At 46.1% G+C, this 17,365-nt stretch overlaps 1 protein-coding gene across 1 annotated transcript in view; it reads left to right on the top strand.

The window, feature by feature from the left end:
- Positions 1-17,365, top strand: part of LOC126536806 (cell adhesion molecule Dscam1-like) — a 494,472-nt gene that overhangs the window by 322,600 nt on the left and 154,507 nt on the right. Inside the window, exon 5 of the mRNA XM_055074010.2 lies at positions 6,410-6,700. Coding sequence (XP_054929985.1) covers positions 6,410-6,700 — 291 coding nt within the window. The remainder of the gene's footprint in view (positions 1-6,409; positions 6,701-17,365) is intronic.

Raw genomic sequence — 17,365 nt, 5'->3', positions numbered from 1 at the left:
CTTCTGAACAAGCGTGAACGAGTGTTATGTACAGGTTCTGTGACGTTGCGCATGTTAACGACGGCGGAACGATAACTTGCGTGTGCGCTAGGCGTGCTTGACGCTCAAAAGAATGCATAATCTGCGCGATGGAAAGCCCGCATGCGTGGCCAGAACATGGGAAGATGTATTCGGTGCAGGCGAATTGTCTGAGCTATCAGATATGTAAACCAGAAGGTTTCGGAGTTGACAACAAGGTCACTGCCAGACAACTTTAGTAAAGGTTCGTGGAATACGGCCATGGTTTCACCACTTTATTCAGAAACGAGCATAAGAGATGACTATTTCCTACCAATTATATCGCAGAGCAGCTGGAAGATCCCGTGATTGTCCTTTGTCTCCTTTTGCAGATTTTCCTACGCTGCGATCAAATTCGCTTTTTTCGCTGCCGTTGCAGGAATGTAGAGAACACATTTCACTCTTTGCGCACGCATTTCTCCAATGAAAAGGGAATTACGCCGGCGCAAAGGATTTATAATACATCTTAAACAGCCATAAGTTCATGGAAAGAAAGGTCCTTATACCTCAAAACACACGCACTTCTTCCCCGCAGTCAACGCTGTAAAATTGGATAACACTGCAGCTCAGTAACGTTTAGAGAAACTACATAACTGGGTACAATGCGGCTGCGGGGACCATCCTTAACGAGCACGCTAATTCGTGCTCAGAGCAACATTTACATGTTCCTATAATAGCAATCTATAACGGGCTTCCCTTGCCTTGAAGGGGAAGCAGGGAATTATGGGTAACGAAGCGAAAGTCGTTCATTTATTTGCACGCCATATATTATACTCTGCATTAGAGGAGCGATGCCTGAATAATGATCAAGCTCTCAATGTAAAGAGGACCGCGTTAGGATTACCAGCGGAACGTCATAAATATTGCTCAGCGGTTAGGCCTTAAGGCTCTTCAGTGAACAGCGTGCCACGCTGCATGTTAAACATGGTAGACGCCTGTTAATTAGCAAAAGTTGCACGTCTCAGGAATATTGAACGCCTAGTGCGGAATAAGGAACTCGTGCGCTAAATGAACGCGCTATCGTGGAAGCGCCGGTTTCTTTACGACTGAAGTTTTCTGGCTTGACTTTTTTTGCGTGCTCGATGTTCTATATTTGCTTGCGCGATTGCTATATCTGTACTCATGGTTTAATATTTTTTTCTCGGAGCTGCTCTTAATGGGGGGCTGGCTACCTCAGTTCGGATTTTCAGTAGGTTTTTATCTTCGAGTGCTTTCGTTCGAAGGGATGCTTTGCAAATATAACCCTGTATCGGCCATCATCTCCAGTCACGAATATTACGTCATAACATCAATCATGCAATTCTAGTCTAATTGTGCGCCGTACTGACTAATTTGATAGGATCAATCAACGTTATATGAAAGATTATATCAAATTCATGCTCCTTCTTATGAATTCCCGAAACTAATAAATTTGTATGAACTATGGGATGCCTTCTTACTGTTTCAACGTTTACTTTTGGCAAATAATCCTGCTTGTATTATATGCGTGCGCGAGCGTCTTTCACTCAAATAGAACCGGGATGATACATATCTTCGAAGGAAGATGGTACCCGTTGCCAGCAGCCCCTTTGTGCAAATATTGATCATACTCAAAGTAAGAAAAGTTTCAACAGAGAAGCGCTTGCTGTGTACCTGCAACGGGCCTCTCTAGAGATGCGACGCGATGAGCTTTATCACAGCAACAACAACAACAAAAAAGGTACGCTTAGACCTAAGGTTTCCAAGCATATTGCGCAACTTTTCTGCTACCATTGCTGAAACGAAAATGTGTTGTGTTGGGTGCGCCTGAAATTGGCGTGTTCTTACGTTTACTAGTACCATCTTGTGCTAAGCTTGTTTCAAGATTTTGTAAGAAACACTGGTGCTTGCAGCTGCCGAGATTGATACCAAAACTACTGCTGGCATGCTAGAACACGCCGCCGTATACTGAACCATTCGTGGCACACGCAAGACGTAGAAACGACTTGCTGTGTCTGTTTCATGCAGCCATGGACACCAGCTCGATACTGCGGTCTGTGGGGACGGCGTTTTAATTCTCTTCGTTTTTATTTTGTACTATGTTTGACGAACAAAACAAAACATCTGTAAGGAACTTTGTTGTGTGGGTTGCAATCTCGCTAATTAATAGAGTACCGAGAGATACTAAAAAGGGAGAAGTGCCAATGGTACGAGAGAGGGAGAAATCCTAAAAAGGAAATAAGGTAAAGAGGCCAATAAATTAAATTATTTCGTTTGCTACTGAACGGTGGTGAAATAAAATATGTGTGAAATTACAAGCAATGAAAGCAGGAAGTTAGGGCGGCGTGTTCTTATAAATCATGTAAGCCCAGGGTTCCATGATAATAAAAATAAAGGTTCGTGTATTCATGAGCTAACAGACATTTTAAAAGAGGAAAGCGGGTAATATACGCATGTATAAAAACACTTCACGAGAACAAAAAAGCGTGGCACTGAAGGATGATGAGGATAATGACATCATCATTAACAACAGCTTTTCTTCTTGCGATCGACGAATGCACGTACAAGCTTCACTCAAAAGATAGGAAATAAAAATAAGAAGAGCACGCTACAGTCAACCGACTGCTATATATAAGTGAGCGTCGAATATGCACGCGGTTAAGGCTCTTAGCAAAACTTGTGGCGGGCTAGCACAATGAAGATCTCGGTTTTGTTGTGCCGTAGGCTTCTATGATTTTCAGATGTAATCGGGTTGGTACTGCTCACTCAGAAAATTCTGAGCTGCAGCCACAAATGCTTGCAGAGAATAAACAAATCGATATGTTTCGCCGGTCACGATGAATCTGGCTCTGATTATCATCGGTGCACTGTTTGTGCACCATCTATGTGTGCTCGCGTATCAAGCAGGACCGAGCGAACGACGAAGCGGTGAATTGTGCCAAATCCGGCGTGTCGCCCCGTCTCGCCTGACTCTTCGGGTCGATTGTCGAATACGTTGACGTAATCGCTAAAGACGTGCTCGCTAATCGTCTTTCGTGTTTGTCTCCCGTCTCCACTTGACATGGTCACATCAACAACGCGCCATTGTCAATAGTCTTGCAAAGTATACCCTGCTAAATGGACAACCCATAGACGGTATGTCAGCCTTATGTGGCATTGCGTCTAGCCGTGCAAAGTAAGTAGTTAAATGGAGTACACATCTGCTCAAGCTGGGCATAATGGCGCATTACCTACAGTCCTTCAAAGGGCCCTTCTAAATGGACAACACATCGACTTAAACTCCGTCATGTCTTTACTCCCTCCGTGAAGTTTGATTAGTGTGAATTGCCGTCTTTTATCTGGAGCAGCCTCTCATACGCTCGAGCGGCGCACTTCTGTTTATATAATGCAAATTCACCACTTGTAACGAAATAGTACCGCGGAATGTTACCGTGGAAGTAAGTTCTCACGCGCACACGTTTTTACAGAAGTGCCCGACATTCGCAATGTGCCCGTATTTTACGTTCGCTTGAATGACCTTACTGAAGGCGATATACAAGCATTTTGGACAAACGCTAAAGTAATACTTATACCCAAGCCATTAAAAGACCCTAGTAATTTCCGAAACGTTTGCCCTATTGCCTTAACTGCCACTGTCTGCAAATTAAGCGAGGAAATGCTTGATACGCGAATAACCTGGTGGCTTGAACAATTTAAATGGTACCATCATGCAGAAATTGGATTTTGTCCGCACCTGGCCACATAAGATGGACTTGGAGCGCTTACTAGCATCGTTTTGGCAAGCAATTAGACGTGCCGGGTCCGAACAATATCAGCCACGGATGCGCGCAAGGCGTACGATGAAGTTACCCACATGGCGATACTTGACATTATGAGTTGCGTTGAACTACCCGAGAGCGTCTGCAATTTCAAAAAGTGCTTCCTAGCTCAACGAACGTATGCCATCCGTGTGGCGAGACATGCAACCGGCAGCTCCAACATAAAGCGGGGAGTGCCACAGGGGTTGGTGCTCGCAGCGACCCCTTTGGTGTTTCCAATGGGGCAACGGTGCTTGCAACGTTGCTCTTTAACCTGTCAATGCTACCCCTCGGGTGGGCCCTGGCAGCATTCTCGGACGTATAGTACATTATACACGCCGATAATATTACCGTATGCAGTGTTCCCAACAATGTGGTGTTGCGGAGCCTCCATGAGGGCGCGGCACTCACACCATCGGCAACGTCAAAGCATTTCATTCTGATATTGTTCCAATCGCCCGACGTGAAATTTATCTAAACACCAACGCAAGCACGCGTGGTGGCTATTAAAGTTTTTGATGAGCCCAATCAAACGCTCTCCTCGTTTATGGGAGCTGACATTTGTTTCGTTTAAAAGCGAATAGCTATGCCTACCATGCCAGTTTACCTTGCATAATTGGCTGACGAGAGGCGAGAAGCGCGGAGAAGTGGAGAGGGTTTCATTAGGACTGAACTAGCACAGTGAAAGTAGATAACTGGGTGAGTAGAGTAGTGTCGGCGTCTCCGATTGGTTCGCACCTCCTCGCTTAGCTTGCAGTGGCTCGTCGGCAATCACGGCAGCGTGCGATGGGGCATGACAAATGCCACCAAAACGAATCCTCAGTAAAAAAGGGTTGGCAGAGCCACGTCGTACGCGTGCCGAAATGGCTCGACAACGCTTTAGTGTAAAGCAAATTTTTTTTATAGAATAGGAAATCTATTTCCACTGGCAGATGCATGCAATCAGGGCAGAATTACCATCTTCTATTCCTTTTTTAACGATACACGCTCGGACCCTCGCTCTCCAAACTCCGGCTATGCCGAGAAATCCCGCTTTGTTAGGCATATTAATGCATCTTGAGTACGAAAACGTCACTTTTACGTTCTGAGACTTCGCAGTTTTTTTTCCTGTTCTTTTTAATTAAGTAAGAAATTTGAATAGCGGAGAGCCAAATAAAACAAAGGCATACAATTGCAAAAAAAAAATTTCTATTGTTCATCCTCATCGTGCATAATCAGTGTGCACATGTCATTTTCAGATGGACAGCTTACAGTTTTCGTGACGCGGCGCGACAGCAGCGCTTTTGTGGCTGAGGCCACAAAACACATGAGGCCATGGTCTCTTCTGCGAAAAGCCTGTCGTGCAACTGCCCTTAAGCTGTCCGAAGGGCAAACCTCTCATCTTCGCACAGTATGCAGTCGCACAGACAGTGTTTCCGTTAGAGACATGCAATCGGCCGGCGTTGTGTGAACAGCAGGGCATTGTCAGGTTGGAAGCATGCACGCTGTGATTGTTGCTTCCTAGATGAAGATGTAGTGGGGCTCGATAGGTGCAGAGAACTAAATTGCAGCCTTCCAGCATCAGAATGTTGACTTCATGAGAAAATTCGGCCGCATTGTTATGGTACAATCGCGATCGCTAACAGAGCCTATCGTTATTCTTGGGCGACTAATTTCTTATCTGCAGTTCCCTGAATCCTTCAGGTAAAGTAATTCTACTGTAATTATTTATAACTGTACCCTTTTTTTTTCTTAGTTAACAATGAGCATTATCTTCTTTAGTGCATCTTGTACGACGTAAACTTGTCCGCTATGTTAATGGTGTGTCTGTCATGTGCTTACAGGGCGTGTACCGTGAATTTGCGAATGCACAGATAGCTCTTCGCAATATTACGTGGCCGTTTATTATATTCCGCGTCTGCTTGTTTTCTCTTAATCATCCTTGTTGCGTCTCATGAAAGGTAAGGATTGACTGGATTAGATGGACGGGACGGGATTTGAACAGACACTGCTACTTTAATGCGCTATTGTTCTGCTTGATTGGTCGCCAATTGCGTGTACCGATTCGCTTAGATAAAGCGGGTATGGACTACATTCACCATACATTATAGCGAATAGTGACACTCCACTTACGAAAGCATGGAGTTAAGGGTCAAATAGAGGATTCTTGTTCCTTGAAGCATTCTTGAAACTTTAGGCAACTTATATAAGCGTTAAATTTTATGAGCGCTCGCCTTGTGAAGGCTCAAAGTACAACGAACTAAAGGCAGTCGTCGACGAGATCAACAACGGGACGTGAACTGAGAGTGTCTGGTCTACTGTGGGTTTGCCGTTTGAAATAAGCCAAACACGTCCCACCAAGCAATAGCAAAACATAAGTCGTGGAATGAATAACCAACCAGTCGCTTCAATTCTTTCCCTCTTGCTCGTATGGAAAGACCGATGCCGTCGTACGTGTCTCACATCGCATTTGAGCAGCCACATATGACGCTCGTTTCAAGCACTCGCAGTAATAACCAGGTTCTGCGGAACGTTTTCCGGAAGTAGCCGCTGATCGCCTGCAGCCGTAGAGGAAGGTATTTGATGATTGTCGTCTGCTCGCAATGTAATGCTTACAGAGCCCAACGGCAAGCTGGCACCGCGGATCCTGAAGGGCCAGGCGTCGGTCGAGGCCGCGCTGGGCGAGGACGCCGAGATGCCGTGCCTCGCCCGCGGTCACCCGGCGCCCACCACCCGCTGGTTTCGGCGCTCACCACGTGGAACACTGGTGCCCGTGCGGTCGGGCTCGCTGCATCTTCCGGGTGCACTGCTGCTCCGCGCGGTCAGGGAGTCCGACCAGGGTCGCTACACTTGCTTGGCCAACAACAGCGTTGGTGAAGACCGCACTGACACCGAGCTGCTCGTCAGGCGTAAGTGTCTCGACGCATCTCACTTATGTTGGGAAAAAAAAAAAACAGTGTCGTAGACTTAAGCGATAGCTTGATTCCCTCAGCTCAATTACTACGAACAGCAGTGTTAAGGAGCCCCTGACCATGCCACGCAGCAAACTTCGGTTATACGCTCGAAGTTATTGACATCAACTAATTGACAGGCCCGTACCGATGCGCACTATTTCTTCGCATTCAAAAGCACTTTGGTATAACTCGCACTTAAAACGACTTCGTAACAAAAAAAAAAAAAGCGGCTCTATCGCTCTGCCAAGCGCTCTCCCTCCCAGCAGCGGTGGGATGCATATGTGAAAGCGAATAATGCTTATGTCCCCGCACTTAAATGTTCTCCTAACAATTTCCTACAAAATACTTTGCCAAATATTCTCAGTAATGATTCAAAAAACTTTTCACGCACCATTCACCCCGAGCGTAGCCGCGAAATCACGTTACTTGACTCTCCTGGTGAAGCAATCCCAGCTGCCGACTGCTCTGTGGTGTTAAATGATGTATTTTGCCTGAATTTTGTGACAACCTCGTCTACAACATTTCCCAACGTGCAGTGTTTTGATTCTCTAACAATGGATCCAGTAAATATTCATTGCCTTCGCATCGAAAAAATGATGAAATCATTCATAGTGTCCTCAAGCACAGCAATTGACCTCATGAATGTTAAATTCTTAAAAAGCACCAAGAGCTATTCTAGTATTATGTTATCCAAGATGTTGCAACAATAAACTGATGAATGCACACTGCCATCATACTGGAAAGTTGGAACGGTGGTTCCAGTTCATAAATCTGGAAGTAAAAATTCACCCTTAGACTACCGCCCCATTTCACTAACTAGTATTCCGTGTAAAATCCTCGAACATGTCCTTTACACAAACACTGTTAATTTCCTTTATGCTAACTCGTCCTTTTCGAAGGCTCAACATGGCTTCCGCCGATCTCTTTCCTGCGAAACACAGTTGCCTTCCTTTACATACAAACTACATACAATTCTTGAGCGTTGTTCTGTAGCTGACTGTGTCTTCCTAGATTTTGCGAAAGCTTTTGAAAAAAGTGTGCCACAGTTTACTTCTCTTTAAATTAAGCAAATTGAACATTGATAGAAAACTTCTCTCGTGGATCGAATGTTTTTTAACCGGACGCTCACAATTTATGTCTGCTAACACTTATAATTCCCCGTTGGGGCCAGTTCATTCTGGAGTGCCCCAAGGTTCAGTGCTCGGCCCTCTCCTGTTTCTCATTTATATTAATGACTTGCCGCAATGCGTGACCTCTAACATTCACTTATTCGCTGATGATTGCGTAGTCTTCCAAGAAATTATTGACCAAAATGATGTTACGATTCTTCAAAACGATATCAACTGTATATCTAACTGGTGTAAGGTCTGGCTGATGGAACTCAACACAACAAAATGTTAGGTATTACGCATCTCCCGTACAACTTCTTGCCCCACTTCCTACTTGCTCGAAAATTCTACTCTCAAGTCCATAACATCCTATTGCTACTTGGGTATACACATAATTTCCTCTCTTACTTGGTCTCTACATATTATCAAAATAATTAGCAATGCAAACCACTCGTTAAGTTGCCTCCGGCGCAATTTTTCATCTACTCCTGTTTCATTAAAACTCCTCCTTTACAAATCTTTAGTCCGAAGTAAGCTCGAATATGCCTCTTCCACCTGAGACCCCAGCACTGCTATATTAACATCTGCCCTCGAGCTTGTCCAAAATAACTCTGTCCACTTTATTCTAAGAAACTACAGTCGTACTGCCAGTATCACTTTAATGAAAGAGCCTCTACAGCTTGCATCAATCGCCCGTCACCGAAAACTTTCTAGCCTATGTCTCTTCCACAAAATATACTACAGTCCCGCCCTGCACAATGACCTTATCCTTCCTCCATCCTACATTTCCCCTCGTTTCGATCATGCACAAAAGGGGGCAAAAATGTCGTGCTTAACGCAAACATGTTATCAATCATTTGTACCCGGCGCCTCACAGGACTCGAACCACCTTCCGCGATCAGTCACGTCCACTGCTCACTATTCCCAGTTTCATAATGTTTTAAACACAAGTGTATTGCAATGTAACCAACCAAGTATGTAATTATATTTGTTATCGGTCAATAGCTTGCATTTTCGTTGCTTCCCGCTTTTATCTAATCTTTTTAGCTAACATTGTATTAACAGAACAAAATCTGTATCATGTCTTTCTTCCCGTATGTTCCACTCCCCTCTGTAATGCCTCTGGCCCTGAGGGTAATACTAATAAATAAATAAATAAATAAATAAATAAATAAATAAATAAATAAATAAATAAATGTTCTTTAGGGAGTGTTTTGCAGCAAACCTTTTTCGATCGGCTCATTAATTTCAATCTCGGATCATTAAGAGCCAAGATAGAAATATTTTGGCACCGCGAACTCATGATTTCAGGAGGTGAGCTTCACCGCAAACGTCGACGCTCTCTCCACTTGCCCCGCCTAGCCCCTGCAAGCGAAATTCCTTCCCTGCGTTCTCCCCTATCAGAGCTGGATCGCGTGACGCATACGTCACGGGCCCCGCCTTCTCTTTTTCATTTGTTTCTCCTCGCTTTCTTGCGGCGCGGCGCACTTCCGCTGACGGCGAGCTGATGTGATCGTCTCGTTTTGCACAGTGCACGATTTTGCGCGCTGTGCACGCGGACATCTGACTAGCGATATAAGTCAGTGCTACACGAATACTGAGGCAGACACAAGCGGATCACATAGCATGATTGCGCGTTGGAACACAGTAGAAAGTGACATAGTTTCGGTGTCTGCGGGGGCGACTGCACTACGTAGGAACAAACAGACGAAACGAAAGTACATCTCACTTGCTGCGGTGCCAACTATACACAAACAGGCAGACATTCAGCTTGTGTGTTTGATTATTTCTCTAAGCTTTAATTCGTCTATTCAAACAACTTATTACACAAATAACAGATGTTCCCTTGAATAATTCTCGAAGTCAGGTGTCACCACGACCGACGTCACAGCACGAACATGGGTGCGTAAGGCGCTCTAGCACGTGTACGTCACCCTCCTGCTTGGAGCATGGCGGTTGCGAGGAGAAGGGCAAACGGCGTTCGGTTTGAAATCTGAAATCTTTCCACAGCACGTAGCGATGTAATACTTTGTAGACACGATCGTTATCGCGCATTGTATGCTCCGCGCTAGTCACCTCAAGATGGCCAGACATGGTGAGGGGCCCTTTAAAATAGATTCTCGTGGCTGTTTTACCTTCCCGATCCACTTCATAACGAGTTGCTGAACCCTTTCCCACTTAACGTTTTCAGAGAGCATGTATCTACTCCTGAGAGGCGATCTCAAAAACACCACGAGGTTATCCATAATACTCTGTCGTCGAAGCGGCCTGAGACTAAGCGAAAGCCGTTTACACAGTCATTTGCTACGAACGAAGTGCATTTTACAAAAGCAACGCCAAATTCAATTCGAAGCGGGCAGCCGGGACCGCCGCCATGTTTCCAGCAAACTCCACAAACCACGCAAAAACGCTAACGCTAACTCGTTTGCGTTACGTACGCCCGCCATTTCGTTTATTTCACCCGCTATGTCGTTTTTTTTTTTCGTTTAGCGTGCAGCGCATGCGCAGTGACGATCCACTATTCTTTAGCGTACGCAATGGTATAGCGTACGCTATACTAAAACTGTCTATTTTGCGCTATATCGTGACTGGCTGCGGAAACATCAAGAGAGGCCGTCTGAATGCCAGTGCGCTTGGTTAGCTCAGCTGGCTCTATTTATTCGTGCTGCTTCTCTCGTTTCAGCGCCAACGAAGCGGCGAGAACATAGCGTTTCGGCTGCATCTCAGCAACGCCGCACTCAGCCACTTTCGTAGATCGCTTTTCAAGACACGGGCCAGCACGACTCTCTGCAACGCTAATGAGAACACAAAGCGCAAACCTCTATCAGCAGTCGGCACTCTTTTTAGGCAACGCAGATCGCTTTCAGCTTATCATCGCCGCACCGTCACCGCTTCGTTACGTGCGGCGATACACTCAAAAGGTGCTGTTCGCATACACTGAGGCCAAACAACGCGATGGAATGTATGAGTGAGTCAACAAAAAGCACGTAAGTTTGAAGACGGCGTGATTGAAATCGGGCGTAAAAGTTGTAAATAAACGCAACGCGAACATGCGGCACATAAGAGGGCAAAAAACTAACGAATCCGCATACAAGTGGCAGCACATGAGATTAGTGATGAGCGAAGAATCGCTCGCTCTGCTCACACAACCGGGACCATTGTGTTGGCCTGGAATCAGCCCGGCTGATTCTTTGAAGCCAGACCTTCCTCCGTGCCGCGTGTCGCTTTGCAGATGGAATCCGGAAGATTCGCTTGCCGTCAGTTTCAGGTGTACTGCATCCGAAGGCAGAACAAGACGGCATCGCGAACACGGAACTACGCTACCAAAGCACAAAGGAGGCGCGAAACGGGGCGCCTGCATAAAGCCCCTCATTGCGTCTGCGTACGCCGCTCGCAATGTTTGCCACCCCTACGCCGGTGGAAGCAAAAACAAGCAGTAAAAAAAGCGCGTGACGACGTTCGGCCAATGGGAGGGCCGAGCGTCGACGGAAAGCGCAGGGGCGGAAGACGGCGGCAATATTCAAAGGATGGCGCTACCTTTATTTAGGGGCATTAATAGGGACGCGTTGCCGGCGCTCGTGTGTCTTGAAAGCAACCTGCGATGTGGCCCTAGTGCGCGCCCGCGCGTGCCTCATCTTCAAAGCGATCTGCGATGTTTGCAGAGTGAGCGTAGTGCCGGTAGCTTGGTATGCGCTGTGCTTTCGACGTTTCGTTCGTGTTGAAGCGATGAATGCAGGAAGGTGAATTCGCGTGCTGCAGCCGTGATTCCTCACTCCAGAATTTTGACAGCGAGTTTTCGCGCTCATCGAGCGAGATGTGTTCATGTTTACCTGTGAGCGCGTGACACCGTGCTGGTTAGCTAAAACACGTTGGGGGGCTAGTTGGCTTGAACCCATGATATAATGTGTGAGCGCGACTGAACAAGGACATGGAAAGAAGCAGACACACAAAGACAGCGCTGTCTCTGTGTGTGTGTTTGTTTCTTCCTACGTCCTCGTCGAGTCACGCTCACATATTATATCATTGTTCATTTAGTTAGTAATCGAATGTTTACAAGCTTATACGGCCAATAAAATTACTATCCTTACTTCGTACAGCTATCTACTAATTTGCTATCGCAAACGGTGCTTCGCCTTTTGAGCGGAAATTCGATTTTCTTTCATATTGCATGAAAATCGTATTAAATTCCTTCGAATGGACAGATGTACACGTTCAGCCCATTTCTTAGCTGATAACTGCTATTTGTAATAAATTAAAGGCGGAACCAGAGTGATGACCTGTACTTGCATACTTCTGCCGCCAATGAGCAATATCATAAATAAATAAATAAAATGATATATTAAATGTAATGACTGGTGCCAGAAAAACGTGCACTCGCCAAGAATGAAATAAAAATAAAAATAAAATAAAAATGTTTATTTTTTATTTCATTCTTGGCGAGTGCACGTTTTTTTGGCACCATTATGTTTCTTCGCCAGACGAGTTTTCGTCGAGCACTTGACTAAATGTAATTACTAAAGAAATATCTTGAGTCAGCGTTCATCAAAGACCAAAACCTTTGTCAAAGTTTACAACAATTTCTACGGCAGCCTTTCGATACCCTCGATATGTGCTCATAATACTGTCACGCGGTGGTGGATCAGTGGGTCAAGCGCGTCGGCTTTTATACAGCAGTCATCGAATGTTCCAGACTAATCGTTGGGACCCGCATGCCTTATACAAAGTTCTACACAATTCGCGTCAAGCGATGAAATAAGATAACGCGAGGTTCGGCGACAACAGACAGCCGGGTAGAAGCATCGATAACTTTCCAGAAACGTCGGATACATGCAGGCGCGTCCCGCGCTGTGCGATTACAGTTGTTAAGCGGCGAAACGTGGTCGCCCGATAAAGATAAGTACACGTGTCAATACAATTAAAAGAAATAAAATTTGTGCCCTCACATCGGACGGAACAGATGCCATGACAACCGCAACAACAAAAATAGCAGCCCATAGTCATAGTGGTCACGCCCCGAATTTTCAAGGCAACCGGCTGCCCCACCTGGACTCCTCTCCTCCCTTCGCATCCCAGCTATAGACTCAGCGGACGCGAGGCTACACCTTGCTTTGCTGAATACGGCTAGGAGTGGCTTTTACGAAGTCTCTTGCTTTCCAAATCGGATAGACAGACGAAGCCTCGTGGGATATATGTGGTAGCGAGGAGGCTGTTGAACACGTTTTCTGTTACTATCCTCACCACAATTTACAGCGACGATCGATCACAGTTGCGATAGTGCTTTGATCCAAGACCGTTATAGTAGACAATTATTTTAGAATTCCGACCTCTCAGTTTACTGCAGCCGAGGGCGATGAGGTCACTTGCAAATGTTTCAAGAACAACAGACCTACACAAGTGGCTGTAGCCTGAACTGGTATTCAATGTGCTGCAAGTGGTACTGTACTGAGCTGCGACAGCGTTCGGTTATAGTGACCGGCTGTGATCATGTGTCTGTGCTCCGTCTCTCTCTTTCTGTCTACTTTCATATCCTTCTACCCGCTTTTCCGTTCCCCAGTGCAGGGTAGCAAAACATTTTTTCCCTTTTTGTTAATCTCCCTGCTTTTCCACTCTCTTCTGTCTCTCTTTCACTGCAGAAGTCACGATCGGTGACAAGCGCGTGATTTGGTCAGAGAATCCACGAATGTTGTCTGATACATGGTTCCTCGTTTACATTCGTTACTACAGAGTATAGCACACAGCTTGCCGGGATACAACAGCATGTTGACAGAAAGAAATTGAAGACTAAATATGACACGAAGGCTAAATAGGAGCTAATACATAAGGCAGCAAGCGTGCGTGGAACCATATGTTTAGGGACTGCCGTCACCAGTGTTAGCAGCCTGTGTACGTTACAGAAGAACTTAAGTTTGGCCTCATATTGACCGCCAATAAAAAGAGGGGTAGCGGAAGTGAACAGCGGAACCACCTGTGTCGTTTTTGTGGTCTCTTGCGCTGTCCCCGTCTTTATTTGCGGTCAATATGATATGCTGTATACGTTACGTTTGTTTGATGAAATGTTACTTCTCGTCACTTCTCAACATTGCAAGTATATATATATATATATATATATATATATTACATGTGCACTCAATGTATTGGCGCAAGCTCCAAAATTCTTCTTTATGAGTTCTGCGCGTCAGCGACGCATTATACACAGCAAATAAATCTGTTATTAACTTGACTTATGAGACAACCATGCATATTCCATGGGAAACAGCGACCGCATCCTCGCAACTAGTCACAATATACAAAGCCGCTTTGTTTCACCCAAAGCCCATGCCAAACTCAGAAGAAAATACATCATCATCGTCGTCGTCGTCGTCGGCATCATCATCAGCAGCAGCAAGTTATTTTCTTGTGAACTGCCAGGACAGAAGACTCTTCCAGTAAGCTCCACTCACGCCTGTCTTGGCCTCGCTGATTTCCACTTGCCTCTGCGAATTTCCTAATTTTATCACCCCGCCTAATATTCTACCGTGCTCGATTCCGCTTCCTTTCCCTTGTCACCCATTCTGCAATTCTAATAGACCACCGTTTATCTGCCCAACACATGACATGGCCTGCTCAAATCCATCTTTCCTTATCGTAATGTCAACTAGAATATCGGCTATCAATGTTTTCTACCTAATCCGGACCGCTATCTTCCTGTCTTTTAAAGTTACGCTTAACATTTGAGAGCGCAGCTCTTAAGCGACCGTCCCTGCGGCGAGCGTCGGCGTTGAGACGGACTGAATGAGCGGAGCGATGAGGACTGAATGAACGCAGAACTGAATTCGACGGACTGAACGAGCGCAGCGAAGAATGAAGGCGAGCGTGGGACGCAGAACGACATGAAAGAAATGCGATAGCGCAGGACGAAGGTGTAGCGGAACCATGAGGCGGAAAGAGGAGGGGGAAATGAGCGGAGAAAGCCTGCGCATGTGTGCCGGCGGCCCAGGCATCCGCAGCGGCGTGGGCTATCTCATCTGCGCTTTCGAGTGAGGGGGGCGGGGCAGTGTTCCGCCGTTAGGTCGGGAGGTCTATGCTCGTCCGCGGTATTAGCTGCTAAGGTCAGACCTTGGTGCCAGCATGTGTTTGACGGGAATCACTGCTCCTGCAAAGGGCGATGAAGGGCCGCTCTCATCACTGGTGCAAGGAAAACGTGAGAAGAAAAGCGTAGTGTTGCACTAGACGGGCTGTGCAGCGACGATGCCTACGATATGGCGCCAGAGTAGCGCGCGTCGTGCCTGTGGAAACAAAGCGCTGCATGAGCGGAAGTCTGTCTGCGGCGGCGGCTGTGAATCACACCCACGAGTAATCCAGTCGCTGCCTCTCGCGATTTCCCGATTAGCGAGGCAGACGCACCAGACTTCGCTCTGTTTGCAAAGTACTGCACGAGACAATTGTCCAGGCCAGCCAATATATCGGGAAATGAAAACACATAAAGAGCTGCGCTCAAATTTCGCATTAGGAAGTATCGTAATCGACGGTGAATGTTTTTCGTCACATCACTCCTTGCGTGGCCCTTAACTTGCTCTCGAGCTTCTTTGTTAGTCTCCGAGTTTCTGCGCCATATATTAGCACCGTTAGAATGCAATGATTGTACACTTTCCTTTTCAACGACAGTTGATATATATGAGGATAGATATACGTGATCTAAATGCCAACATAGACAAAATACTTAACAGTGCTAAAACAGTCACACGCTCAAGAACCATCCTAACATACAAGCGTATACGATAGAAAAGGGACAGTAACACTGTTACCGTGGTCTCGGGGAAACATGTTATAACACAAGGAGTCTACCTCATTCATTATATTTATTGGATTCCTGCGCAGAACTAAGATAATTTCTGCTCCGACGATCCCAGCTGCTTCTCTTAATGTTAACAAAAGGCTCTGGCAAAAACGAAGACTTCGGCGCTTTGGGAAAACACGATACCTAACTTACTAATGGGCAAGATTGCTACTGCTTCCGTCGTTTATCTCGAGGCAGCACCTTCTAATTATTCTCGCGGGAACCATTAATTTGAGAGAGCAGCCGCCGGCAGTGGGGAGGGCTTTAAAACTGCGTTCCGCGCCAACTCACGGGAATGTCACCACAGCAAGGTCGTTTATTACGGGAGCCATTCGTTGCGCTCCGATAGCTATTCCTATCGACAGTTCCGCATTGCCAAGCTGTTTCCCCCGAAGCTTGGAGCTTCCTGTTCTTCTTGTCTACTTTTCTTGTATTTTTTCTTTCTGCTTTGTTTTCGTAGCGTGGAACTGTCGGAAAGGAAAAATTATTGCGATTGCTGAGGTAGACGACGGGGTCTGCCTTGTCTACTGTCAGCAGCATGCGTTAAATGCGAACGAAAGCAGCGAAACGTTAAAATAGCGGAAATTTGGGAAGAAGAAAAGTCACGTGATCTTATTTGCCGAAGCGTTGCCTCACTGCTTTCTCAGACGGAAGCAGGCACTTAACATTTTCCTTCGTATGCACACGCAAAAAGAAAGTCGTTTTGACCTGTTCAATTCCAATGAACACGTGAACATGTGCCTAATAAACACAGAGCCTAATTCTTTGCATTCTATTCCTCTCGCACTGATGTTTTGCATGACTAGCAGCCGTGTACTATACCACGGCTGCTGCGCCATTGATAAAATTAAAATCAAGTTTGATTCCGGGGTTCAATAAGGCTTCGGCTGGTGCTAGGTTCGTTCCGTTTGCTGCATTATATTGTTAAGCAAGGGACAAAAGAGAGAGAGAGAGAGGCTGACACAGTTGTGCACAATAGACAAAGCCACTTTGTCGCAAAGCCGTATGTGCACTATAGCGAATAATAAACAGTTGAAAATTTGTGCACGTATGTGTGTCATTCACTCTCTCTCTCTCTTGTCCTTTGTATAACAGTATATCGCAGTAAACGGAACGATGTATGGTTCTACGTGCTAAAACCAGTATATTATTATGAGGCACGCCGAGTAGTGGGAGACTCCGGATTATTTTGACCACTTGGGATCCATTAACGTGCGCCTCAATGCACGGTACACTAGCGTTCTTTCACTTCGCTCCCATCAAAACTCATCCGCCGCGGCCCGTGCTCGGGACTAGCAGCGCAACGCCAAAGCCACTACGCCACTACGGTGGGTTGCACCGTTGTTCCCCCCGTCTTTCAGAACCTATGCAAACTGACCTCGCAAACGGTCTCAGTCACCGCACTTCAGCTACAGGCACTGAACTAGCTTCACTGAGGGCAGCTTTTAATTACGTCATGGACCGGACAACTGAGTCTTGAGCCATGTTCACCTACTCAAGAGCGGCCCTGCAGTCCCGTAAGTCGCCACGCACGCAGGAATAACTCGTCATAGACATCAGATGCTTATGGAATGAAGCATTGGAACTGCATCGCAGCGCTGCGCTGTAGTGGTTACCAGCCCACTGCGACATACAAGGCAACGTCCAGGCTGACCATGCTGCGAAAGCTGGACACGAAACTTCGAGATAAATTGA

The sequence above is a fragment of the Dermacentor andersoni genome, chromosome 4, assembly GCF_023375885.2.
Source record: "Dermacentor andersoni chromosome 4, qqDerAnde1_hic_scaffold, whole genome shotgun sequence".
In the NCBI taxonomy this organism is placed as follows: Eukaryota; Metazoa; Arthropoda; class Arachnida; order Ixodida; family Ixodidae; genus Dermacentor; species Dermacentor andersoni.
The sequence above is the reverse complement of the archived record's forward strand: the minus strand, read 5'-3'. Positions and strand labels throughout refer to the sequence as shown.